Raw genomic sequence first — 20415 nt, 5'->3', positions numbered from 1 at the left:
AATGGAGCAATGGGTTAGAACATTGCACAAAATCTGGGGGCATGGGATTGAGGGTGACTTAGCAGTTTGGATCAGAAATTGGCTAGCTGAAAGAAGACAGAGGGTGGTGGTTGATGGGAAATGTCCATCTTGGAGTTCAGTAACTAGTGGTGTGCCACAAGGATCTGTTTTGGGGCCACTGCTGTTTGTCATTTTTATAAATAACCTAGATGATTGCGTAAAATGATGGGCTTGCAAATTTATGAATGACATTAAGGTCAGTGGAGTTGTGGGTAGTGTTGAAGGATTTTGCAGGTTACAGAGGGACATAGGTAAGCTGCAGAGCTGGGCTGAAAGGTGGAAAATGGAGTTTAATATGGAAAAGTGTGAGGTGATTCACTTTGGAAGGAGCAACAGGAGTACAGAGTACTGGCTAATGGTAAGATTTTTGGTAGTGTAGATGAGCAGAGAGATCTCAGTGTCCAGGTACATAGATCCTTGAAAGTTACCCCTCAGGTTGATAGAGTTAAGAAGACATATGGTGTGTTCGTTTTTGTTGGTAGAGGAATTTAATTTCGGAGCCATGAGGTCATGCTTCAGCTGTACAAACCTCTGATGCAGTCACACTTGGAGTATTGTGTACGGTCCTGGTCACTGCGTTATAGAAAGGATGTGGAAGCTTTGGAAAGGGTTCAGAGGAGATTTACGAGAATGTTGCCTGGTATGGGGGGGGAAGGTCTTATGAGGAAAGGCTAAGGGACTGGAGGCTGTTTTCGTGAGAGAGAAGAAGTTTGAGAGGTGACTTAATCGAGACATATAAGATAATCAGAGGGTTAGATAGGGTCAACAATGAGAGCCTTTTTCCTCGAATGGTAATGGCTAACATGAGGGAACGTAGCTTTAAATTGAAAGTTATTAGATATTGGACAGATTTCAGAGGTAGGTTCTTTATTCAGAGAATAGCTGGGGCATGGAACACCCTGCCTGCAGCTGTTGTAGACTTGCCAATTTTAAGGACATTTAAATGGTCATTGGATAAACATATGGATGAAAATGGAATAGTGCAGGAGAGATGGGCTTCAGATTGGTACTACAGGTCAGCGCAACATTGAGGGCCGAAGGGTCTGTAATGCGCTGTGATGTTCTATTCCAATGGCATACAAGTAACTGTTCTCAACAATCCTAATCTATTCAAAAACAAAATATTCACAAAACTAAGAGGTCAACTGTATTTAAGTTGTTTATATCGCAAAAAACCCCAGTAAATACATATAAAAATAGCACAATAAACATATAGACCTGGAGTGGGGGAGCATCTATGAGGGTTACTTTGAGGAACTATCCCTTCCATAGTAGCCAGTTTAGCAATAAAGTAGCAAAAAATTCCCATGAATTACATTTCCAACAAGGATTTCACAGTAGCTCAGGGCTAGCAATTTGGTTTGAAGATTAGTGTTTTGAAAACACGAAGGATTACAATTGCATGCTGTTTTGCAGTTGAATAAGTCTTTAATCCAGATCTGCACAATCAAATACTGGGTTAGAATATTTTGCTGTAATCACTCCAGGCAATCTAAATTTCCATTAAAAAAAGATCCACTGCACTGCTGAATTACCAGTGTTAAATTACTGCTGAATAATTCTCAGAAAGTTTACATTGTTCTTTACTTGATCGGCATGTCTTTTTTCCCCCCGTAAATTGTCTTTCTTTTGTGGTTCTCTGTCTCATGCCATTCTGTGGGCCAACAGTGAATGGGTAGAGGAGACATGTGCTCATGTAACGCCACCTCAGGGAGACTAAGATTGACTCCCCCAGAGGCGGGCAATGTCCTGGCCCACACCTGCAGAGCCCACACAATATCCTTCATTGTTCTCGTCAATGAGCCTTGAAGGATATTCTCCCCAGGCTGTTTGATCTGCTCCTTGCAATCTCACAGGTATACATGTGTGCTTGCCGCGGGGACAACTTTACGTAACTTCTCCAGTGGGGTAAGAAGTTAGTATCCATAAGAGAAACCACTTGTCAGATTCTTATAACTACCTCAGTTCTGAGGAAAGATCATTGGAACCAAAACATTAACTCTGATTTCTCTCCAGAGATGTTACCAGACCTGCTGAGTTTTTCAAACAATTTCTGTTCTTGCTTCTGACAACAACCTACCTGGTTCACTGATGCTCAGTAGGGAAGAAAAGGTAGCATCTTTTCCTGTTCATCTCTCCATGCTTCCAGCTCACTGCCTTTATTCCTGATGAAGGGCTTTTGCCCGAAACGTCGATTTCGCTGCTCATTGGATGCTGCCTGACCTGCTGTGCTCTTCCAGCACCACTGATCCAGAATCTTTTCCTGTTCAGCCAATGTATGACACTACATCCACCTTAATGAATGCTAATATTGATCCTTTAAAAACTAAACCACTGGGTTGCTAGAAAGTTTCAATATTGACACTAAAAAGGGCATTTGCATCCACCAAGCCAGGTGGATCTCATTGACTATGAGATATTTAACCTGGCCCAATCAGGAAGCCCTGGCTGACAGATTGGTGGATATTGAATAAAGATTTGTACACTTTGTATCTGTCACTGTGTCTCACACCTGCACACACACACTATGGATGCTGGGGGAAAAAAAAAGCACTACCGCAGTTAGGCGGTAGTGTAGAAAAAAAGAAGAAAAAATAAATGGGAATGTTTTAGAAAAAGAAAAAAAGAAGAAAATAAAAATAAACAGGAGAGTCTCAGCGCTGTCACCCTGGGCAGGTACCGGGGCGGGCTGCCCCAGAGGTGGTCGAAAGGTGATGAGGGTGGTTAGTGAAGCCGGAAGGTGGGTAGGCCGTCCAAACTGCTGTCACCCCAGGCGGGTACTGGGGCGGGCTGCCCTAGAGGTGGTCGAAATGTGTGTGAGGGCGGACCGAGAACTGGAAGGGGCACGGGGTGGACCGAGAACTGGAAGGTGGGTAGGGGCGGGCTGCCTTAGAGTGGTCGAAAGGTGGGAGAGGTGGGGGCTTGCTGGGTCTGTATTGTCTACACTTTTGTATGTAACCGTATTGTTTAATGTACAAATGTCATTGTCACTGTCTTGTTAAATGTGGAATTGGGATTTGAGGTTTGTCCTCATCTCCCTGTAAAATGGTCAAACGGTAGGGTTTGGGGCCTAGCATTGCTGCTCCTCTCCCTTGTAAAATTGCTGTCTCTTGTACAGCTGTAAATGTTTATTGTAAACTGTTTTGTAATTTGTTTAATAAAATAAAAAAAACAGGAGTGTCGGGGTTGTTAGGGCCGATTGCCTGCCCCTCTTCTGCGGTTATGTTAGAGCCCGGGTGTCTCTGGAGAAGGAGCACGCGATGTCCACCAACACCCTGGAGTTGTTCAGGGAGAGGTGGGCGCCGCAGGGAGTGGAGTGCATCATTTCCCCCTCCAACTCTATTTTGATTTAGTCCCTGCCCTCTCCTTCACTGTTTGATCACACAGCATTGCCCTTTGAGGTGAAGGGCACTGCTTGTCACTGGCCACTCATGTTTCCTTTCTTCCTGGTGGTGGAAATTGAATAAAGATTCGTGCACTTTGTGTCTCTCACTGTGTTTCACACCTGCACAAACACACCATGGATGCTGGGGTAAATAATAAGCACTACCGCAGTTAGGCAGTAGTGCGGGGGTGAATTAAAGAAAAAAAACAGTGAAGGGCACTGCTTGTCAATGGCCACTCAGATGTTTCCTTTCTTCCTGGTGGTGGAAACTGTTGTATTTCACTGTGTCTCACACTTGCACACATGCAACATGGGTGCAATAAAAAGAGAAGAAAAAAATGCACTGGGTCGCTGCGCAGGTCCTGAGTGAAGAAGGATAAAAGAGGAGTGTCAGTCATGCTGATCACTCTCAGAGCTGGTTCTGAGGCCATTGGATCAGTAAAAAAGAGAAAGAAAAAATAAATAAACAGGAGATTCAGAAGGTCTCCTCAGTCTAGAGACTGGCTTTGATCTGGCTGGTAGCCCATGTAGCAGGATGAACAGAGTAGTGTTCTCTAGTTTACTACCGGTGCCACGAGATAGCGAGGCAAGGAACAGGGTGCGGGCGCAGCTTAACACGTGGCTGCGCAGCTGCTGTAGGAGGGAGGGCTTCAGATATGTAAATAATTGGGATGCCTTCTGGGGAAGGTGGGACCTGTACAAATAGGATGGGTTGCATCTGAACTGGAAGGGGACCAATGTCCTGGGTGGAAAGTTTACTTGAGTAGTTTGAGAGGGTTTAAACTAGTATGGCAGGGGGTGGGAACCTGAGCTGTATACCGGAGGTGAGAGTTGATGCAGATGAAGCAATAGCAAGGCGTAGACCAGCTAGTGGGAAGGAGTTTCCTGGGAAGGAACCAAGGGATTAGTCAAAGTGTGTTTGCTTTAACGCAAGGAGTATCAGGAATAAAAGTGATGAACTTAGAGCATGGATCAGTACCTAGTGCTATGATGTTGTGGCCAGAACAGCGACATGGGTTTCTCAGGGGCAGGAATGGATGCTGGATGTTCCAGGGTTTAGAGAATTTAAAAAGAATAGGGAGGGGGGAAAGAGGAGGGGGTGTAGTACTACTAAGCAGAGAGGGTATCACAGCTACAGAAGCTTCCATTGTTGAGGAAGATCTGCTTACCGAGTCAGTATGGGTGGAAATTAGGAACAGCAAGGGAGCAGTCACCTCTTTAGGGGTCTACTACAGGCCCCCCAATAGCAGCAGGGAGATGGAAGAAAGCATAGGTCAGCAGATTTTGGAAAAGTGTGGACGTAGTAGGGTTGTTGTAATGGGTGACTTTAACTTTCCCAATATTGATTGGAACCTCCTTCGAGCAGAAGATTTGAATGGAGCTGTTTTTGTAAGGTGTGTTCAGGAGGGTTTCCTAACTCAGTACGTTGACAGGCCGACGAGGGGAGAGGCCATTCTAGACTTGGTGCTCGGAAACGAGCCGGGGCAGGTATCAGATCTTGTGGTGGGACAGCATTTTGGTGATAGTGACCACAACTGCCTCACATTCTACATAGCTATGGAGAAGGAGAGGATTAAGCAAAATGGAAGGATATTTAATTGGGGAAGAGGAAACTATGATGTGATTAGACATGAGTTAGGAAACATGGATTGGGAGCAATTGTTCCATGGTAAAGGCACTATAGACATGTGGAGACTGTTTAAGGAGCAGTTGTTGCAAGTGATGAATAAATATGTCCCTCTGAGACAGGCAAGAAGTGGTAAGGTAAAGGAACCTTGGATGACGATATAGGGCGGCACGGTGGCACAGTGGTTAGCACTGCTGCCTCACAGCGCCTGTCAGACCTGGGTTCAATTCCCGACTCAGGTGACTGACTGTGTGGAGTTTGCACGTTCTCCCCGTGTCTGCGTGGGTTTCCTCCGGGTGCTCCGGTTTCCTCCCACAGTCACAAAGATGTGCGGGTCAGGTGAATTGGCCAAGCTAAATTGCCCGTAGTGTTAGGTAAGGGGTAAATGTAGGGGTATGGGTGGGTTGCGCTTCGGCGGGTCGGTGTGGACTTGTTGGGCCGAAGGGCCTGTTTCCACACTGTAAGTCTAATCTTAGAGACGAGAGCGGTGGAGCTTCTCGTCAAAAGCAAGAAGGTAGCTTACATAAGGTGGAGGAAGCTAGGATCAAGCTGAGCTCTAGAGGATTACAGGCAGGTGAGGAAGGAGCTTAAACATGGTCTGAGGAGAGCCAGGAGGGGGCATGAGAAAGGCTTGGCAGAACGGATTAGGGAGAACACAAAGGCATTTTACACTTATGTGAGGAATAAGAGAATGGTCAAAGAAAGAGTAGGGATAGCATAGGGAATTTGTGTGTGGAGTCTGAGGAGGTAGAGGAAGCCCTAAGTGAGTTTTTTGCTTCTGTCTTTACAAAAGAAACAAACTTTGTAGTGAATGAACCCTTTGAAGAGCAGATGTGCATGCTGGAATGGATAGAGATAAAGGAAGCTGATGTACTGAAAATTTGTCAAACATTAAGATTGAAAGTCGTTGTGGTTCTGTTCGCCGAGCTGGAAGTTTTTGCTGCAGACGTTTCGTTCCCTGGCTAGGGAACATCATCAGTGCTATTGGAGCCTCCTGTGAAGCGCTGCTTTGATGTTTCTTCCGGTATTTAAAGTGGTTTGTTCTTGCCGCTTCCGGGTGTCAGTTTCAGCTGTAGTAGTTTGTATGTGGGGTCCAGGTCGATGTGTCTGTTGATGGATGTTCTTGCCGCTTCCGGGTGTCAGTTTCAGCTGTAGTGGTTTGTATATAGGTCATGAGATCTTGTTGCAGCTCTATAAAACTTTGGTTGGACCGCACTTGGAATAATGTGTCCAGTTCGGGTCTCCCTATTATAGGAAAGATGTGGATGCTTTGTAGAGGGTTCAGAGGAAGTTTACCAGGATGCTGCCTGGACTAGAGGACTTATCTTATGAAGAGAGGTTGACTGAGCGCAGACTTTTTTCATTGGAGAAAAGGAGGAGGAGAGGGGACCAAAATTGAGGTATACAAGATAATGAGAAGCATTGATAGAGTCGATAGCCAGAGACTATTTCCTGGGCAGAAATGATGAACACGAAGGGTCACAGTTTTAAGCTGGTTGGAGGAAAGTATAGAAGGGATGTCAGAGGTGGATTCTTTACACAGAGAGTTGTGAGAGCATGGAATGCGTTGCCAGCAGCAGTTGTGGAAGCAAGGTCATTGGGGACATTTTAGAGAGTACTGAACATGCATATGGTCACAGAAATTTGAGAGGGCATACATGAGGATCAGTGGTCGGCACAACATCATGGGCTGAAGGGCCTGTTCTGTGCTGTACTGTTCTATGCTCTATGTTCTATGTATTGTGAACATATAAATAAAGGGTGACTTGGTGACAGATGTTAGCCTCTATGTAGTTATTTCAGTATTATACAGTTATTTGGATGGAATTGGTGTGCAAGGATATGGGGAAAGACTGGAGATTGATGCGAAGTAATGGTCACATTCACAGTCTAAGGAGACAGAGTAGGTGGTTTCGAACTCAGATGAGGCAAAATTTCTTCACCCAGAGAGTTGTAGGGCTCTGGACCTCACCACCACCTTTTTAAGGGTCATTAATGGTAAGAAGTGCTTGCCATGTAAGTGAGACCCACACCCTGGCAATTCATTTTTAAAAAAGAAGAGAAGGGAGAATATAATGCAAGCTTTCCTCTGCTGCCTCTCTTTTGCATACAGAAAACTGAAGACACTAAACAGTGTGATGTGGCATGTGGAATCATCGATGTGAAGCACCAGTGGGGTGCCATATAGAAACATAGAAAACAGGAACAGGAGTAGGCCATTCTGCCCTTTGAACCTGGTCTGCCATTCAATATGATCTGATCATTCACTCAGTACCCTTCAGCTGCTTTCTCCCAATACTGTTGATCCCTTTAGTCTTAAAGAATTATATCTAAATACTTCCTGAAAATGTTTTCAATCACTTTACAGTGGGTCCAGAGTCACATGTAGACTAGACCAGATAAGGATGCAAATCACTTTCCCTAAAGCACATTGGTGATCCAGATGAGTTCTTATAATGGCCAACAGTGGTTATATGATCACCTTTAGGCAAGTCAGTTATTCCAGATTTTCATTGAATTCAGATTTTGCTATCTTCCACCATAGGCATTAGAACCATGTCTTTGGAACATGACTGAGTGTTCTCGATTACTAGCCCAGTGACGTTACCACAATGCCACCACCCACTGCATGTCCTTCTCTTCCAACATTGCCAACACTTCCCGTTTTGGCTAATCATTGATCAATGCCTAAATGGTTTCTTTCTTTTTTTCTGACAGGACAAGCTGGAACCTGGTGCTTCTCCCAGGCCATTGTTTGCACGGTTAAGCAGCCATCCTTTTCCTTGATGGATCACTCACCACTGAAAAAATGGCGACATTTTGACATTTCCTGAGAGGGCAACGGGTAGACTTGGTACCGCCTCTGCGCTTTGAAGTGGACAACATCGTCCATCCTTCCGCGACACACCTTATAGAAATTCAAGCACTTCTTTGCGGCAGGGCGGCGAAGATGCGGGAGGTTTTGTGCAATATGGTTAATGCAGTGACCATCTCATTGGTTCTGATTCTGTCTCTGGGATATCCGTGCCTATCCAGCTTCTGTCCTATTTCCTGTACCTGCTATTTCTTAACTGAAGTCCACTGCACATTTCGGTCACTAAAAGCAGTGCCACCCAGGTTACCGAAGAAAGTGGAAAGAATCAATTTAGGGTTTGTATACCTCTAGATATACTTGCAAAAAATCTCTTGTATAAGCATAAATATATTGTTGAAATGTCTAATATGAGCACTTACATGTGAGCATAAGAGATATAGTTAGTAAGTTTGCAGATGACACCAAAATTAAACGTGTAGCGGACAGCAAAGAAGGGTTACCTCAGATTACAATGGGATCTTGATCATATGGACCAATGGGCTGAGAAATGGCAGATAGAGTTTAATTTTGATAAATGTGAGATGCTGTATTTTGGGAAAGCAAATCTTAGCAGGACTTATATGCTTAATGGTAAGGCCCAAGGGAGTGTTGCTGAGCAAAGAGACCTTGGAGTGCAGGTTCATAGCTCCTTGAAAGTGGAGTCACAGATAGGTAGGATAGCGAAGAAGGTGTTTGGTATGCTTTCCTTTATTGGTCAGAGTATTGAGTACTGGAATGGGCTGTACAGGACATTGGTTAGGCCACTTTTGGAAGATTGTGTGCAATTCTGGCGCAAAGAAGTGCTTGAATTTCTACAAGGTGTGTGCAATTGGAAGGATGTTGTGAAACTTGAAAGCATTCAGAAAAGATTCACAAGGATGTTGCCAGCATTGGAGGATTTGAGCTACAGGGAGAGGTTGAATAAGTGGGGCTGTTTTCTCTGGAGCGTTGGAAGCTGAGGGGTGACCTTTTAAAGGTTTATAAAATCATGAGGGGCATGGATAGGATAAATAGACAAAGTCTCTTCCCTGGGGTGTGGGAGTCCAGAACTTAGAGGGTATAGGTTTAGGGTGAGAGGGGAAAGATGTAAAAGAAACTTAAGGGTCAACTTTTTCACGCAGAAGGTGGTACGTGTGTGGAATGTGATGCCTGTGGAAGTGGTGGAGGCTAGTACAATGCAACATTTAAAAGGTGTTTGGATGGGTATATGAATCAGAAGGGTTTGGAGGGATATGGGTCCGGTGCTGGCGGATGGGACTAGATTGGGTTGGTGTATCAGGTTGGCATGGATGAGTTGGGCCAAAGGGTTTGTTTCCATGCTGTACATCTCTAAGGTTCTAAAACTCTATGAGATGGATCATACAAACCATCAATGATTGATTCCAAAAGTCTATAGATTGAACACTAAACAGTTTTTTCTGAGCATGGACTGAAAACTGAAGAGAAGAATTTTAACCAGAAAGGCTTGTATGATAATCCAGTAGTTATGTCATCGCTACAAATAAGATTGGCTTTTAATTCAGATTTATTTAATTAACTGAATTTAAGTATTGTGTTTCTGAACTCGTGCCTTTGTGTGGTGGGTTGCTAGTAATCAATATGCCGCCATTCCCAATAACATTTTGGGAGAACATTTTGGCCCATCAAACCTCTTCCACCATTCAGTGTGATGATGGCTGATCTTCAACAGCAATCCTACTTTCCCTCCTGTTCTTCATATCCCTTGATTCCCTTAAAAAATAAAAGTCTGCCCATCTCAGCCTAAATGATGGGGCATTTGCAATCTCCTGAGGTAGAGAATTCCAAAGATTCACAACTCTTTGAGGGAAGAAAAACTTTCTAACTTTAGCCCAAAGTGATTGGCCCCTTTATCCTGAGTCTGTACCCTTAAGCATTTGACTTCCCAACCTAGGGAACCAGCCTCGCAGTATCTCTCCTGTCAAGCTCCTTCAGAATCTTGAATGATCTAATTAATTTAACAGTGTTGGCTCGAGGGAATGTATGTACTCAATGTACTCAATCTCTTATTGAAGCACAACCTTTTTATCCCAGGGAGGTATCCAATGAATCTTCGCTTACTGTCTCCTATACAAGTGCATCCATCCTAATATATAATGACCAAAACTGGACAGCAATTTAAATGTGGTACCATTAACACCTCAGAGGTTTACAAAATTATGAGGGGCCTGGATAGGATAAATAGACAAAGTATTTTCCCTGGGATCGGGGAGTCCAGACTAGAGGTTTAGGGTGAGAGGGGAAAGATATAAAAGAGATCTACGGGGCAACTTTTTCACACAGAGGATGGTACTTGTATGGAATGAGCTGCCAGAGGAAGTGGTGGAGGCTGGTACAATTGTAACATTTAAGAGGCATTTGGATGATTATATGATTAGGAAGGGTTTGGAGGGATATGGGCCAGGTGCTGGCAGGTGGGACTAGATTGGGTTGAGATATCTGGTCGGTGTGGACAGGTTGGACGAAGGGTCAGTTTCCATGCTGTACATCTCTATGTCTCTATGACTCTATAATGCCCTATGCAAAGTCACAGTGTGCATTATTTATTTTCTAATGACTTGTACCTGCATAAAAACTTTCTATTCTAACACATGCTCATTAGACTCAAAAATTAACTCTATTGCTCTCTCCACAGATGCTGCCAGACTTGCTGCATTTTTCTTTTCATCAGTTTCTGTTCCTGTTTCTGATGTCCAGCATCTGCAGTCCTTTGTTTTATTTTAACATGCTAACATTTCGTGCCTCGTACAAAACTTGCAGAGTTTTTAGAACCTTGCCCAAATACACCCCAATTCCTCTGAGCATGAACATTTACAAGCTGCGCCTCTATCAACAATATTTTCATTCCTACAACCAAACTGAGTAACCTCATACTTCCCACATTCAACTCTGTCTGCCACTTTATTGTGCGCTGACTAACGGCACAGAAACAGGCCCTTCAGCCCATCAAGACTGCGCCAAAACACAACGTCTTTCTAAGCTTAAAAACCTTTTACGTCTATGTGGTCTGTATCCCAATTCCCTGCTGATTCATGTATCTGGCAAGATGCTTCTTAAATACAGTCATAGAGTCATAGTGACGTAGAGCATGGAAGCAAACCTTTTGGACCATTTTGTTCATGCTGCCCAGTTATCCTAGATTAATCTAGTCCCATTTGTCAGTATTTGGCCTATATGCCTTTAAACCCTTCCTCTACATATACACATCCATCTGTCTTTTAAATGTTGTAACTGTACCAGTCTCCACCACTTTCTCTGGCAGTTCATTCCATACACACACCACCCTCTGTGAAAAAGTTGCCTCTTAGGTCCCTTTTAAGTCTTACCCCCCTCACCCTAAACCTATACCCTCTAGTTCTGGACTCACCCACCCCAGGGGAAAGACCTTGTTTAGTTACCCTATCCATGCCCTTCATGATTTTATAAACCTCTATAAGGTCACACCTCAGCTTCCAATGTTGTTCTTGTATCCTCCTACACCATCTCCTTTGGCAGTACATTCCAGGCACCCACCACCTTCTGTGTAAAAAACCTGCTCCTCACATCTCTTTTAGACTACCCCCCCCCACCCCCCTCCCTTTTCCTTAAACCTATGCCCCCCCCCCCCTAACAATTGACAGTTCTATTTGGGAAAAGACTCCGGCTATCTATTCTATCTATGCCTGTCATAACTTTACACGGTTCTATCAGGTAGCCCCCTTAATCTTTTGACGTTCAAGTGAAAACAAACCGAGTTTATCCAACCCCTCCTCATAATCAATACCCTCCAAGCCAGACAACACCCTGTAAATCATTCCTTTACCCTTTCCAAAATCTTAACATCTTTCAGTAATATGATGACCAGAACCTTACACGATATTCCAAATGTGGCCTAACTAAAGTTCTATACAGCAGATGTTCTAGACAGCTGTTGACTTGCTAAGTTTCATATTCCATGTCCCAATCAATAAAGGCCAGCATACCACATGCCTTCTTGACCACTTTATCCACTTGTGTTGCCACTTTCAGGGAACTGTGGACTTATACACCTAGATCCTTCTGTTTGGTGATGCTGCGAAGGGTTCTACCATTTACTGTATACTTAGCTCTTGCACTAGATCTTCCAAAACACACCATCTTCTGATTTTCTGGATTAAACTCCATCTGCCATTTCTTCGCTCAAGTCTCCTGCTGTATCCTTTGGCAACCCTCCTCACTATACACAGTTCTCCCAATCTTTGAACCACCTGCAAACTTACTAACCAGCTCACTGACAATCTCCTCCAAATCATTTACATATATTAAACAACAGGAGTCCCAGCACTGATTGCTGCTGAACACTACTGGCCACAGATCTATGGTCAGAAAAAACACCCATTCACTACTACTCTCTGTCTTCTAAGCTAAGCCAGTTCTGTATCCATCTTACCAGCTCACTGCAGATCCCATGTGACTTCACAATTTGTATCAGTCTGCCTTGAGGGAGTTTGTCAAAGGCCTTCATAAAGTTCATACAGACAATATCTACCGCTCTGCCTTCATCAATCAGCTTTGTCACTTCAAAAACTTAATCAAGCTTGTGAAACATGACCTTCCCCACACAAAGCCTTGTTGCCTATCACTAATAAATCCATATATTTCCAAATGTGAGCAAATCTTATCCCTAAGAAACTTGTCCAATAATTTCCTTCCCAATATTGGATGACTCACAGGCCTGTAATTTTCTGAAGTATCCCCAGTGCCCTCCTTAAACAAGAGAATAATGTTGGATATTCTCCAGCCCCCTGAGACCTCTCCCTTGAGTAAAGAGGATGCAAAGATTTGGTATCATGGTTGGCACAGACAGGGCGGACCACTGGGCCTGTTCCTGTGCTGTGCTGTTGTACATTCTATGTTCTTTATCCCAAAGTGTATAAACTACACTCTACGACATTGAACTTCATCTGCCACTTATCTGCTGACCCCACCAACTTGTCAGTGTCCTTTTGATGTTCCTCACTGCTCTCACAATTTACAATTCGTCCTGATTTTATGATATCCGCCAATTGTGGAATTGCCCCACGCATGCTAAGATCTGGATCATTGATGTAGTTATCAGGAAATGCAAGGATCCCCAAGCTACTATGGGATATTCTATCCTAAAAAATACACATTAACCTTTTCTCACTGTTTCTTCATTGTCAATGAGAATCCTACCTCCTTGGGAATGGCCTTTCTTCCATCAAAACCAGAGTGCATTGTTTTTGAGGTGAAGGATTTTAACTTCTGATGTCCCACCCAACAACAGCACTCCCCCAGCTTTTTTCAGAGGTTAGAATTCCCACCAATGAGTCATCGATTGACTGGTATAGTGATAGGAGAAAGTGAGGATTGCAGATGCTGCAGAGTCAGATGCTGAAAAGTGTGGCATCTGAGGAGCAGGAGAGTCAACGTTTTGGACATAAATCCTTCATTAGGAATGAAGAGCTTATGCCCAAAACGTTGACTCTCCTTCTCCTCAGATTCTGCCTGACCTGTTGTGCTTTTTCAGCACCATACTTTCTGACTTTGGTATTGTTACAGCCACAGTGTAGTTGCTGTCTCTTTCCTCTGAGTTAGAAAGTTGAAGGTTTTAAGCCTTAGTCCAGATGCTTGAGCGCAAAGCTGAGTCTGACACTCCCACCACTGAAGAAGTGCTGCTCTGTCAGTGATGCTGTCTTTCTAGAGGGATGAGATGGATGTAAAAGATCATTTCAAGGAGCCCACAGAGTGCAAGGAATGTCCTGGCCTGTTGGCCAACATTTATCCCTCAGTCAACATCAGTAAGGCATTTTCTGTTTGCAGAACTAGGGGATGCTTTTTAAAAATTAAGTCATCTTAGGAAGACAGAAACCAGGAGGATTTCTTTTCTCAGACATCTGTGTGATTTTGCAACTCTCAGTCTCAGAAGGTAGCAGAGGCGGAGTCATTGAATATTTTTAAGGTAGAGTGAGTTTTAGGAATCAAAGTGTATTGGGGGAAAATGGAAGTTGAAATGAAAATAGATCATTTATGATCTTATTCAATGACAGAGCAAATTTGCGGGGATGAATGATTTATGTCCACTCCTCACTTATCTGTCTGTATGTTTCTGTGTATGGTCACTGCAGTGTGAGCATTGGCAGCAGCATTTTTTACGTTACAAGAATCTAAAAGTATTTCATTTTCATCTGTCCTGAAGCCAGAAAATGCAACCATTTATTTTCTAACAACACTTGATTTTGCCATCTAAGATAAACATTACAGGTTTAACTTATTTCTTTATTTTTCTACTTTAACAACCAAGAATTTGTACCTAAGATGGTACCATGAGTGGCGACACTGTACACTTTTCACTGCTGTCTTGTGCCACGTACTTGAGTACACATGAAAATAAAATCTAAATCTAAAAATATCTAAGATAAAGATTAGTAGACACTGAGATAAGTCAACATCTGAAAAAACTCGGTGGTAAGTGCAGTGCCTAAGTTTGGACATTTGCTGGGTTACTTTCATCTTTATTTTGACCAAGGTGCTGAAGAATGATCTGCGTCTTCCATTTTCTTGCAGCTTTAACAATATCCAATCTGTGAGCAACACTTCGTTTCGTGAGCTGGAAAAGTTGCAGCTTCTGATGTTGCATGGGAATGACATCCAGAGGTTTAATGATGGAACTTTTAAACATTTGCACTCATTGCAGGTAGTACCTGGAAATAGGTGCTTAAATTATAACATGCATTTAACATTGAACTTGTGGTTTGTTTTCTCTGCAAGGATTAATGCCAAAAATAAATTTTGGACCGCATAAGACTTCTAAAGATGTTTGAGTGAAGACCAGCCATTCAGTCACATATTCTTCGCTCTCGGAAATTGGGTTGATGGTCTAGATGCTGGTTGTTTACAAAGTTATGCCAGAGATTTTTAATCAACATACTTGTGACTGCTGGGTTTGAGTTATAAGGAGAGTCTGGATAGGCTGGGAATTTAATTCCCTAGCTCAGGCAGTTGAGGGGTGACCCTATAGAGGCTTCTCAAATCATGAAAGGCATAGAAAAGGTGAATAGCAAAGGTCTTTTCCCTTGGGTAAGGAAGTTCAGAAGCTATGGGGCATGTTTTTAAGGTGAGAGGCGAAATATTTAAAAGGGACCTGAGGGATAACTTTTTCATACAGAGAGTGTTTCATGTGTGGAACGAACAGCCAGAGCAAGTGGTACATACAGGTACAGATAAAACATTTAGAAGACATTTCAACAGGTAAATGAATAGGAAAGGTTTAGAGAGATAAGAGCCAAATGGGATTAATTTAGTTTGAGAAACGTGGTTGGCATGGATGAGTTGGACCAAAGAGTCTGTATCCATGCTGTATGACTCTATGACTGTGGCTATTCCCCTGATGATTCCTGGAACATAGAACATAGGACATTACAGCGTAGTACAGCCATTTGGCCCATGAAGTTGCGCCGACCTGTGAAACCAATCTGAAGCCCATCCGACCTGAATTATTCCATTTTCATTCATATGTTAATCCAATGATCATTTAAATGCCCTTAAAGCTGGCAAGACTATTACTGTTGCAGGCAGGGCATTCTACAACCCCTACTACTCTCTGAATAAAGAACCTACCTCTGACATTTGTCCTATATCGATCACTCATCAATTTAAAGCTATGTCCCCATGTGCTAGCCATCACTATTCGAGGAGAAAAACTCTCACTGTCCACCCTATCTAATCCTTTGATTATCTTGTATGTCTCAATTAAGTCACCTCTCAACCTTCTTCTCTCTAACTAAAACATCCTCAAGTCCTTCAGCCTTTTCTCATATGACCTTCCCTCCATATCAAGCAACGTCCTAGTTAATCCTCTCTGAACCCTTCCCAAAGTTTCCATATCCTTCCTATAATGCGGTGACCACAACTACACGCAATACTCCGAGTGTGGCTGCACCAGAGTTTTGTACAGTTGTACCACGACCTCATGGCTCCGAAACTCAATCCCACTACTAATAAAGCCAACACACCATTTGTCTTCTTAACAGCCTTATCAACCTGGGTGGCAACTTTCAGGGATCTATGCACATGAACTCCAAGATCTTTTGGCTCATCTACACTATCAAAAATCCTACCTTTAGCTCAGTACTCTATATTCCTGTTGCTCCTTCCAAAGTGAATAACCTCACACGTTTTCATATTAAACTCCACTTGCCACCTCTTCGCTCAGCTCTGCAGCTTATCTATGTCCCTCTGTAACCTGCAGCATCCTTCCGTACTATCCACAACTCCACCGACCTTAGTGTCATCTGCAAATTTACTAACCCATCCTTCTGCACCCTCATCCAAGTAATTTATAAAAATGGCAAACAGCAGTGGTCCCAAAACCTTGTGGTACACCACTCGCAACTGAACTCCAGGATGAACTCTTCCCATCAATCACCACCCTCTGTTTACTTTCAGCTAGCCAATTCCTGATCCAAACAGCCAAATCACCCTCAATCCCATGCCTCCTTATTCTGTGCAATATTCCTTTTCAACTAAATTGCCATCATTCCTAATCTTTAAAAGATGACCCAAAGTTGGATTGAAGAGAGAAGTTTGAAGTAGCTGTGTCTATACTGGTGCACTGAAACTTTCATATCCAAGAGAGTTGCTTTCTCTATCCCTTTTTTCTTTGCTTCCATTCTTTAGTTAGCACCAATTTTCCTCTTCCCTTCTCTCCTGGGTGAACTGACACATTACCTCAGTTTCTTTTTGTACAGACACTGCCTGTAAAGTATTTTCTGCTTTTATTCCAGATTTTCAGCATCTGCAAAATTTTCCTTTCACGTTAGAGGTTTGCACTTTGTCCCTTCATCTTCAACATTGTAATAGATCACAAATAGCTGAGGCCTAAGCGCTGATACTTAGGATACCCCACTGGCCTGCCAACAATAACAATTTGTTTAGTGTATATAGCTCCTTAAAAATAATGAAGTATGGTAATGTGCTCCAGAGAAATGGCTAAAACAATGGATGACATTGAGTCACAAAAGAAGATATTAGATCAGATGTACAAAAGCTTTTTCAAAGATGCAGGTTCAATAAACATCTTTAAGGATTAAAGCGGTTTAGAGGCAGAAAAATGCAGAGGAAATATCTGCAGCTTGTGACCTAAACAGATGATAACAAGATTGTCAATGGTGGAGCAACTTATAATTGGGAACTTTTTAAAATTAAAACATGGGGCAAGAGCATCACTGGCTAGGCCCGCATTTAGTACCCAACCCTAGTTGCTGAAAGAGTCAACCACATTTCTATTGGTCTGATATCACATGTTGGCCAGACCAGGTAAGGATGGCAGTTTCCTTCCCTCAAGGATACAGCCAGAATTAGAGGAATGGTGATGTCTCGGAGGACTGAAGCAATGGAGGAGATTAGAGAAAATGGGAGGGGCAAGGGCGTGGAGGTGCTTGGAAACAAGGGTGAGCGTTTTAAAATTAAGGCATTCATTGATCAGGACCTTGATGTGGGTCAATACGTATAGTGTGGAAATGGTTAATTTATTCTCAATCTTTGTTTTTCTGTTCATTAACCAACTTGAAACCAAATTAAAATGTTACGTCTCATCTCACAATCCCCAACTTTGTATATAACCGCCTTGTGTGGCACCTTGTCAAATTCTTTTGAAAATCTGAACACATTGCACTTAATGGTTCTCATTCATTGACCTTGCTAGCTTCAAACTCAAAAAAACCTCCAACAGACTTGTTCTTTGTCATAAATCCTCATTGCGCCAACCCTTTTATTGACACTGTCCAGCCACATCTGCATTTAATAGTATTGTGTTACCACGGACCTAATAAAAATGATCCTACTCTATTAGATATTAGGTTCTGATATTAGACTAAGTCACTTTTAGTTTTCTATTTTCTTTCTTCCTCTTTTCTTGAATAGCAAGATTATATGTTCTATTTTCTAACCACTGGGGAATCCTTTGGAATCTAGGAAATGGAATACAATAGAGAAACATGTTTTAACAGTGACCCGTGAATAGATGTTTCCTCTTGTAGGATAATCTCGAGTTTTACGTGGTCATAGTTTTAGGATAAGGGGTAGCAGATTTAAAACAGAGATGAGGAGAAATGACTTTCCTCAAAGAAGCATGAATTTTGATGGAATTCATTACCCCAGTGCGTCTGGTGCATTGAGTAAATTTGAGAAGGGGATAGACAGATGTTTAATTAGTAACAGCGGAGGGGGGTTGAAGGGTTGTGGAGAGCAGGCAGGAAAATGTCTGAGATGAGATGAGCCATGAGTGTATTAAATGGTGGAGCAGGCTGATTGCCTACTCCTTCTGCCAATTCTTATGTTCTCATGTTTTAGACAGAAGAATGGTTTTCACTTGATGCCTGCATTCTGTTTGTTAGCTCCTTGTGGTTAACCTTTTCCAGATCACTATTAGTGTGGTAGTCTTTTCTCTCTAATACTTCCTTCCTCTGTCTCCTTTAACCCCTCAAACCTCCCAACATGATCCATTAAAGTCCAGTAAATCTCTGTGTGGTCATCACAGGAACAGCCACCCCAAAGGCCTGAGAATGTTATGCATGTGCTTCTCATTAATGTTATGCTTTGGTATAAATCCTTCTGCATACTGAATCAATTTAGTCTTTTTTATGAATTGTTCCTTATTATTGAACCTAATTATCTTTCTTTTTCAGGTACTTAAAATAAGCTACAATAAACTGAGTTCCATAAAAGGCCAGACATTTCAGGGACTGGTGAATTTAGTACGCTTGCACTTAGATCACAATAAGATTGAGTTCATTCAACCTGGTGCTTTCCACGGACTGACCTCTCTGAAGCTCATCCATCTCGAAGCCAACCTGTTGAGGCAAATCCATCCGCGCACCTTTGTCACCTTCTCGTTTCTACAACATTTTACATTTTCAACAATAAAGCACCTCTACCTCTCTGAAAATCTCATTCCAACACTACCCAAGGACATATTCCATTCAATGTCCGAACTGGAAAGCGTCTACCTCCATGGGAATCCGTGGTCATGTGACTGCAGGTTAAGATGGCTCCTGGATTGGCAGAAAGTGGCTAGAGGTAATCAGTGACTTTACACCAAGTGGGAATGTAGAATTTATTGCTTCTTTAATGCTCACCAAGGTGAGAATCAGCAGTGCTGGAATGGGAGAAACTTTCACTTCCAATCCTGGATGAAGTTTGTTGTGAATTACCCTTGTTTGATTTTTCTCCCAAATCTACAGAGAATACGCCAATCGTCAAATTGCAAGAACTTTTCATTTGCAATAGTTTAAATGTGCAGTCAAATGAGGGATATTTCTATCCAGGGCATGGAGTGACGGACACTTTAGGAGGTGGGTCTGTGATATACACAGACCAACCACCTTCTCAATGTCACTACAATGGAGTTAAGGTGCAGGTCCATGATCAGCTGCCATGTCACCAAATGAGACTTTTAGATGGCCACTTAAGAATCAATAATGGGCCTCAGTCCCCCATGACCGGAATTAACCCAACCGCAGGTGCCATGTGCTATGTCCAATAGATCAATGTGTGGAGGCAGCCCATTGTGTGGGAGGGGTAGGGATATCAGAATGTCATGTCTTTGCTCATAAGACCATAAGAAATAGGAACAGGAGTAGACCATTCAGCCTCTTGAGTCTGCTCATGGCTGATCCGACACTCCTCATCTCCAATTTCCTGCCCTTTCCTTGTAATCCTTGATTCCCTGACTGATTTAGGATCTCTCTGTCTCAGCAGTAAATGCACTCAAGGACTTTACCTTTCCACAGCTCTCTGTGACAAGGACTAAGGCAATCAGAGCCCGATTGAGGGACTACACTTTGGGCTGAGTCACCCCCAAATGGCCTGGGCACCTTTAAGCTAACACACCCCCTCCCTCAGAAATACCACCCACAACTCACTTAAAATCCCTGATCACAGGGTGCTGTTCTGGCAACAGCCACCGCCTCCTCAATGGTGCTGCTGAGCACAAGAGGTGCCAGTCTCTGGTTGGCTGGCAGTCCTCAATATGTGTGGAACATTCACCCCCAGGCTCTTAATTCCAGTCGATCAGGTACTCCTAAGGAAACGACATCTTTAAATAACTGTGTCTAATGCCCTCTGCTAACATGTCAGGTGATCCAGTCGAGGCGCATGCTGGGAAATATCCCACCGCCAAACAGCAATTGCTTGACCTGAGTATCCTGAACTCGTCTTATCATGACCAAGAGTATCAAACAAAGTCCAAATACTACCCCAAAACGTAATCACAATCCAGCAACACAAAGGGTGAGGGGTGGGCACACCATTGTTTATTCATTCACAGTGGCATCACTGACATTGACCAGTATTTATTGCCCATTCCTTACTGCCCACAGGGCAGTCAACCACGTAGGAGTCACGTGTCATTAAGGACCAAAGAGTTTCTTCTCTAAACAAAATTTGACAGGTTTTCACCAACAATTGATTTAATTTGATTGCAAGCAGTAT

At 43.0% G+C, this 20415-nt stretch overlaps 1 protein-coding gene across 1 annotated transcript in view; it reads left to right on the top strand.

Annotated features, from left to right (window-relative positions):
- mxra5a (matrix-remodelling associated 5a) overlaps window positions 1-20415 on the top strand; it is a 60539-nt gene that overhangs the window by 14088 nt on the left and 26036 nt on the right. Inside the window, exons 2-4 of the mRNA XM_060826287.1 lie at window positions 7791-8222; window positions 14491-14620; window positions 18612-19002. Of these exons, the coding sequence (XP_060682270.1) occupies window positions 8023-8222; window positions 14491-14620; window positions 18612-19002 (721 nt within the window). The 5' untranslated portion in view covers window positions 7791-8022. The remainder of the gene's footprint in view (window positions 1-7790; window positions 8223-14490; window positions 14621-18611; window positions 19003-20415) is intronic.

Source organism: Hemiscyllium ocellatum, chromosome 6 (genome assembly GCF_020745735.1).
Source record: "Hemiscyllium ocellatum isolate sHemOce1 chromosome 6, sHemOce1.pat.X.cur, whole genome shotgun sequence".
Classification (NCBI taxonomy): domain Eukaryota; kingdom Metazoa; phylum Chordata; class Chondrichthyes; order Orectolobiformes; family Hemiscylliidae; genus Hemiscyllium; species Hemiscyllium ocellatum.
This window is presented reverse-complemented; position numbering and strand designations above follow the sequence as displayed.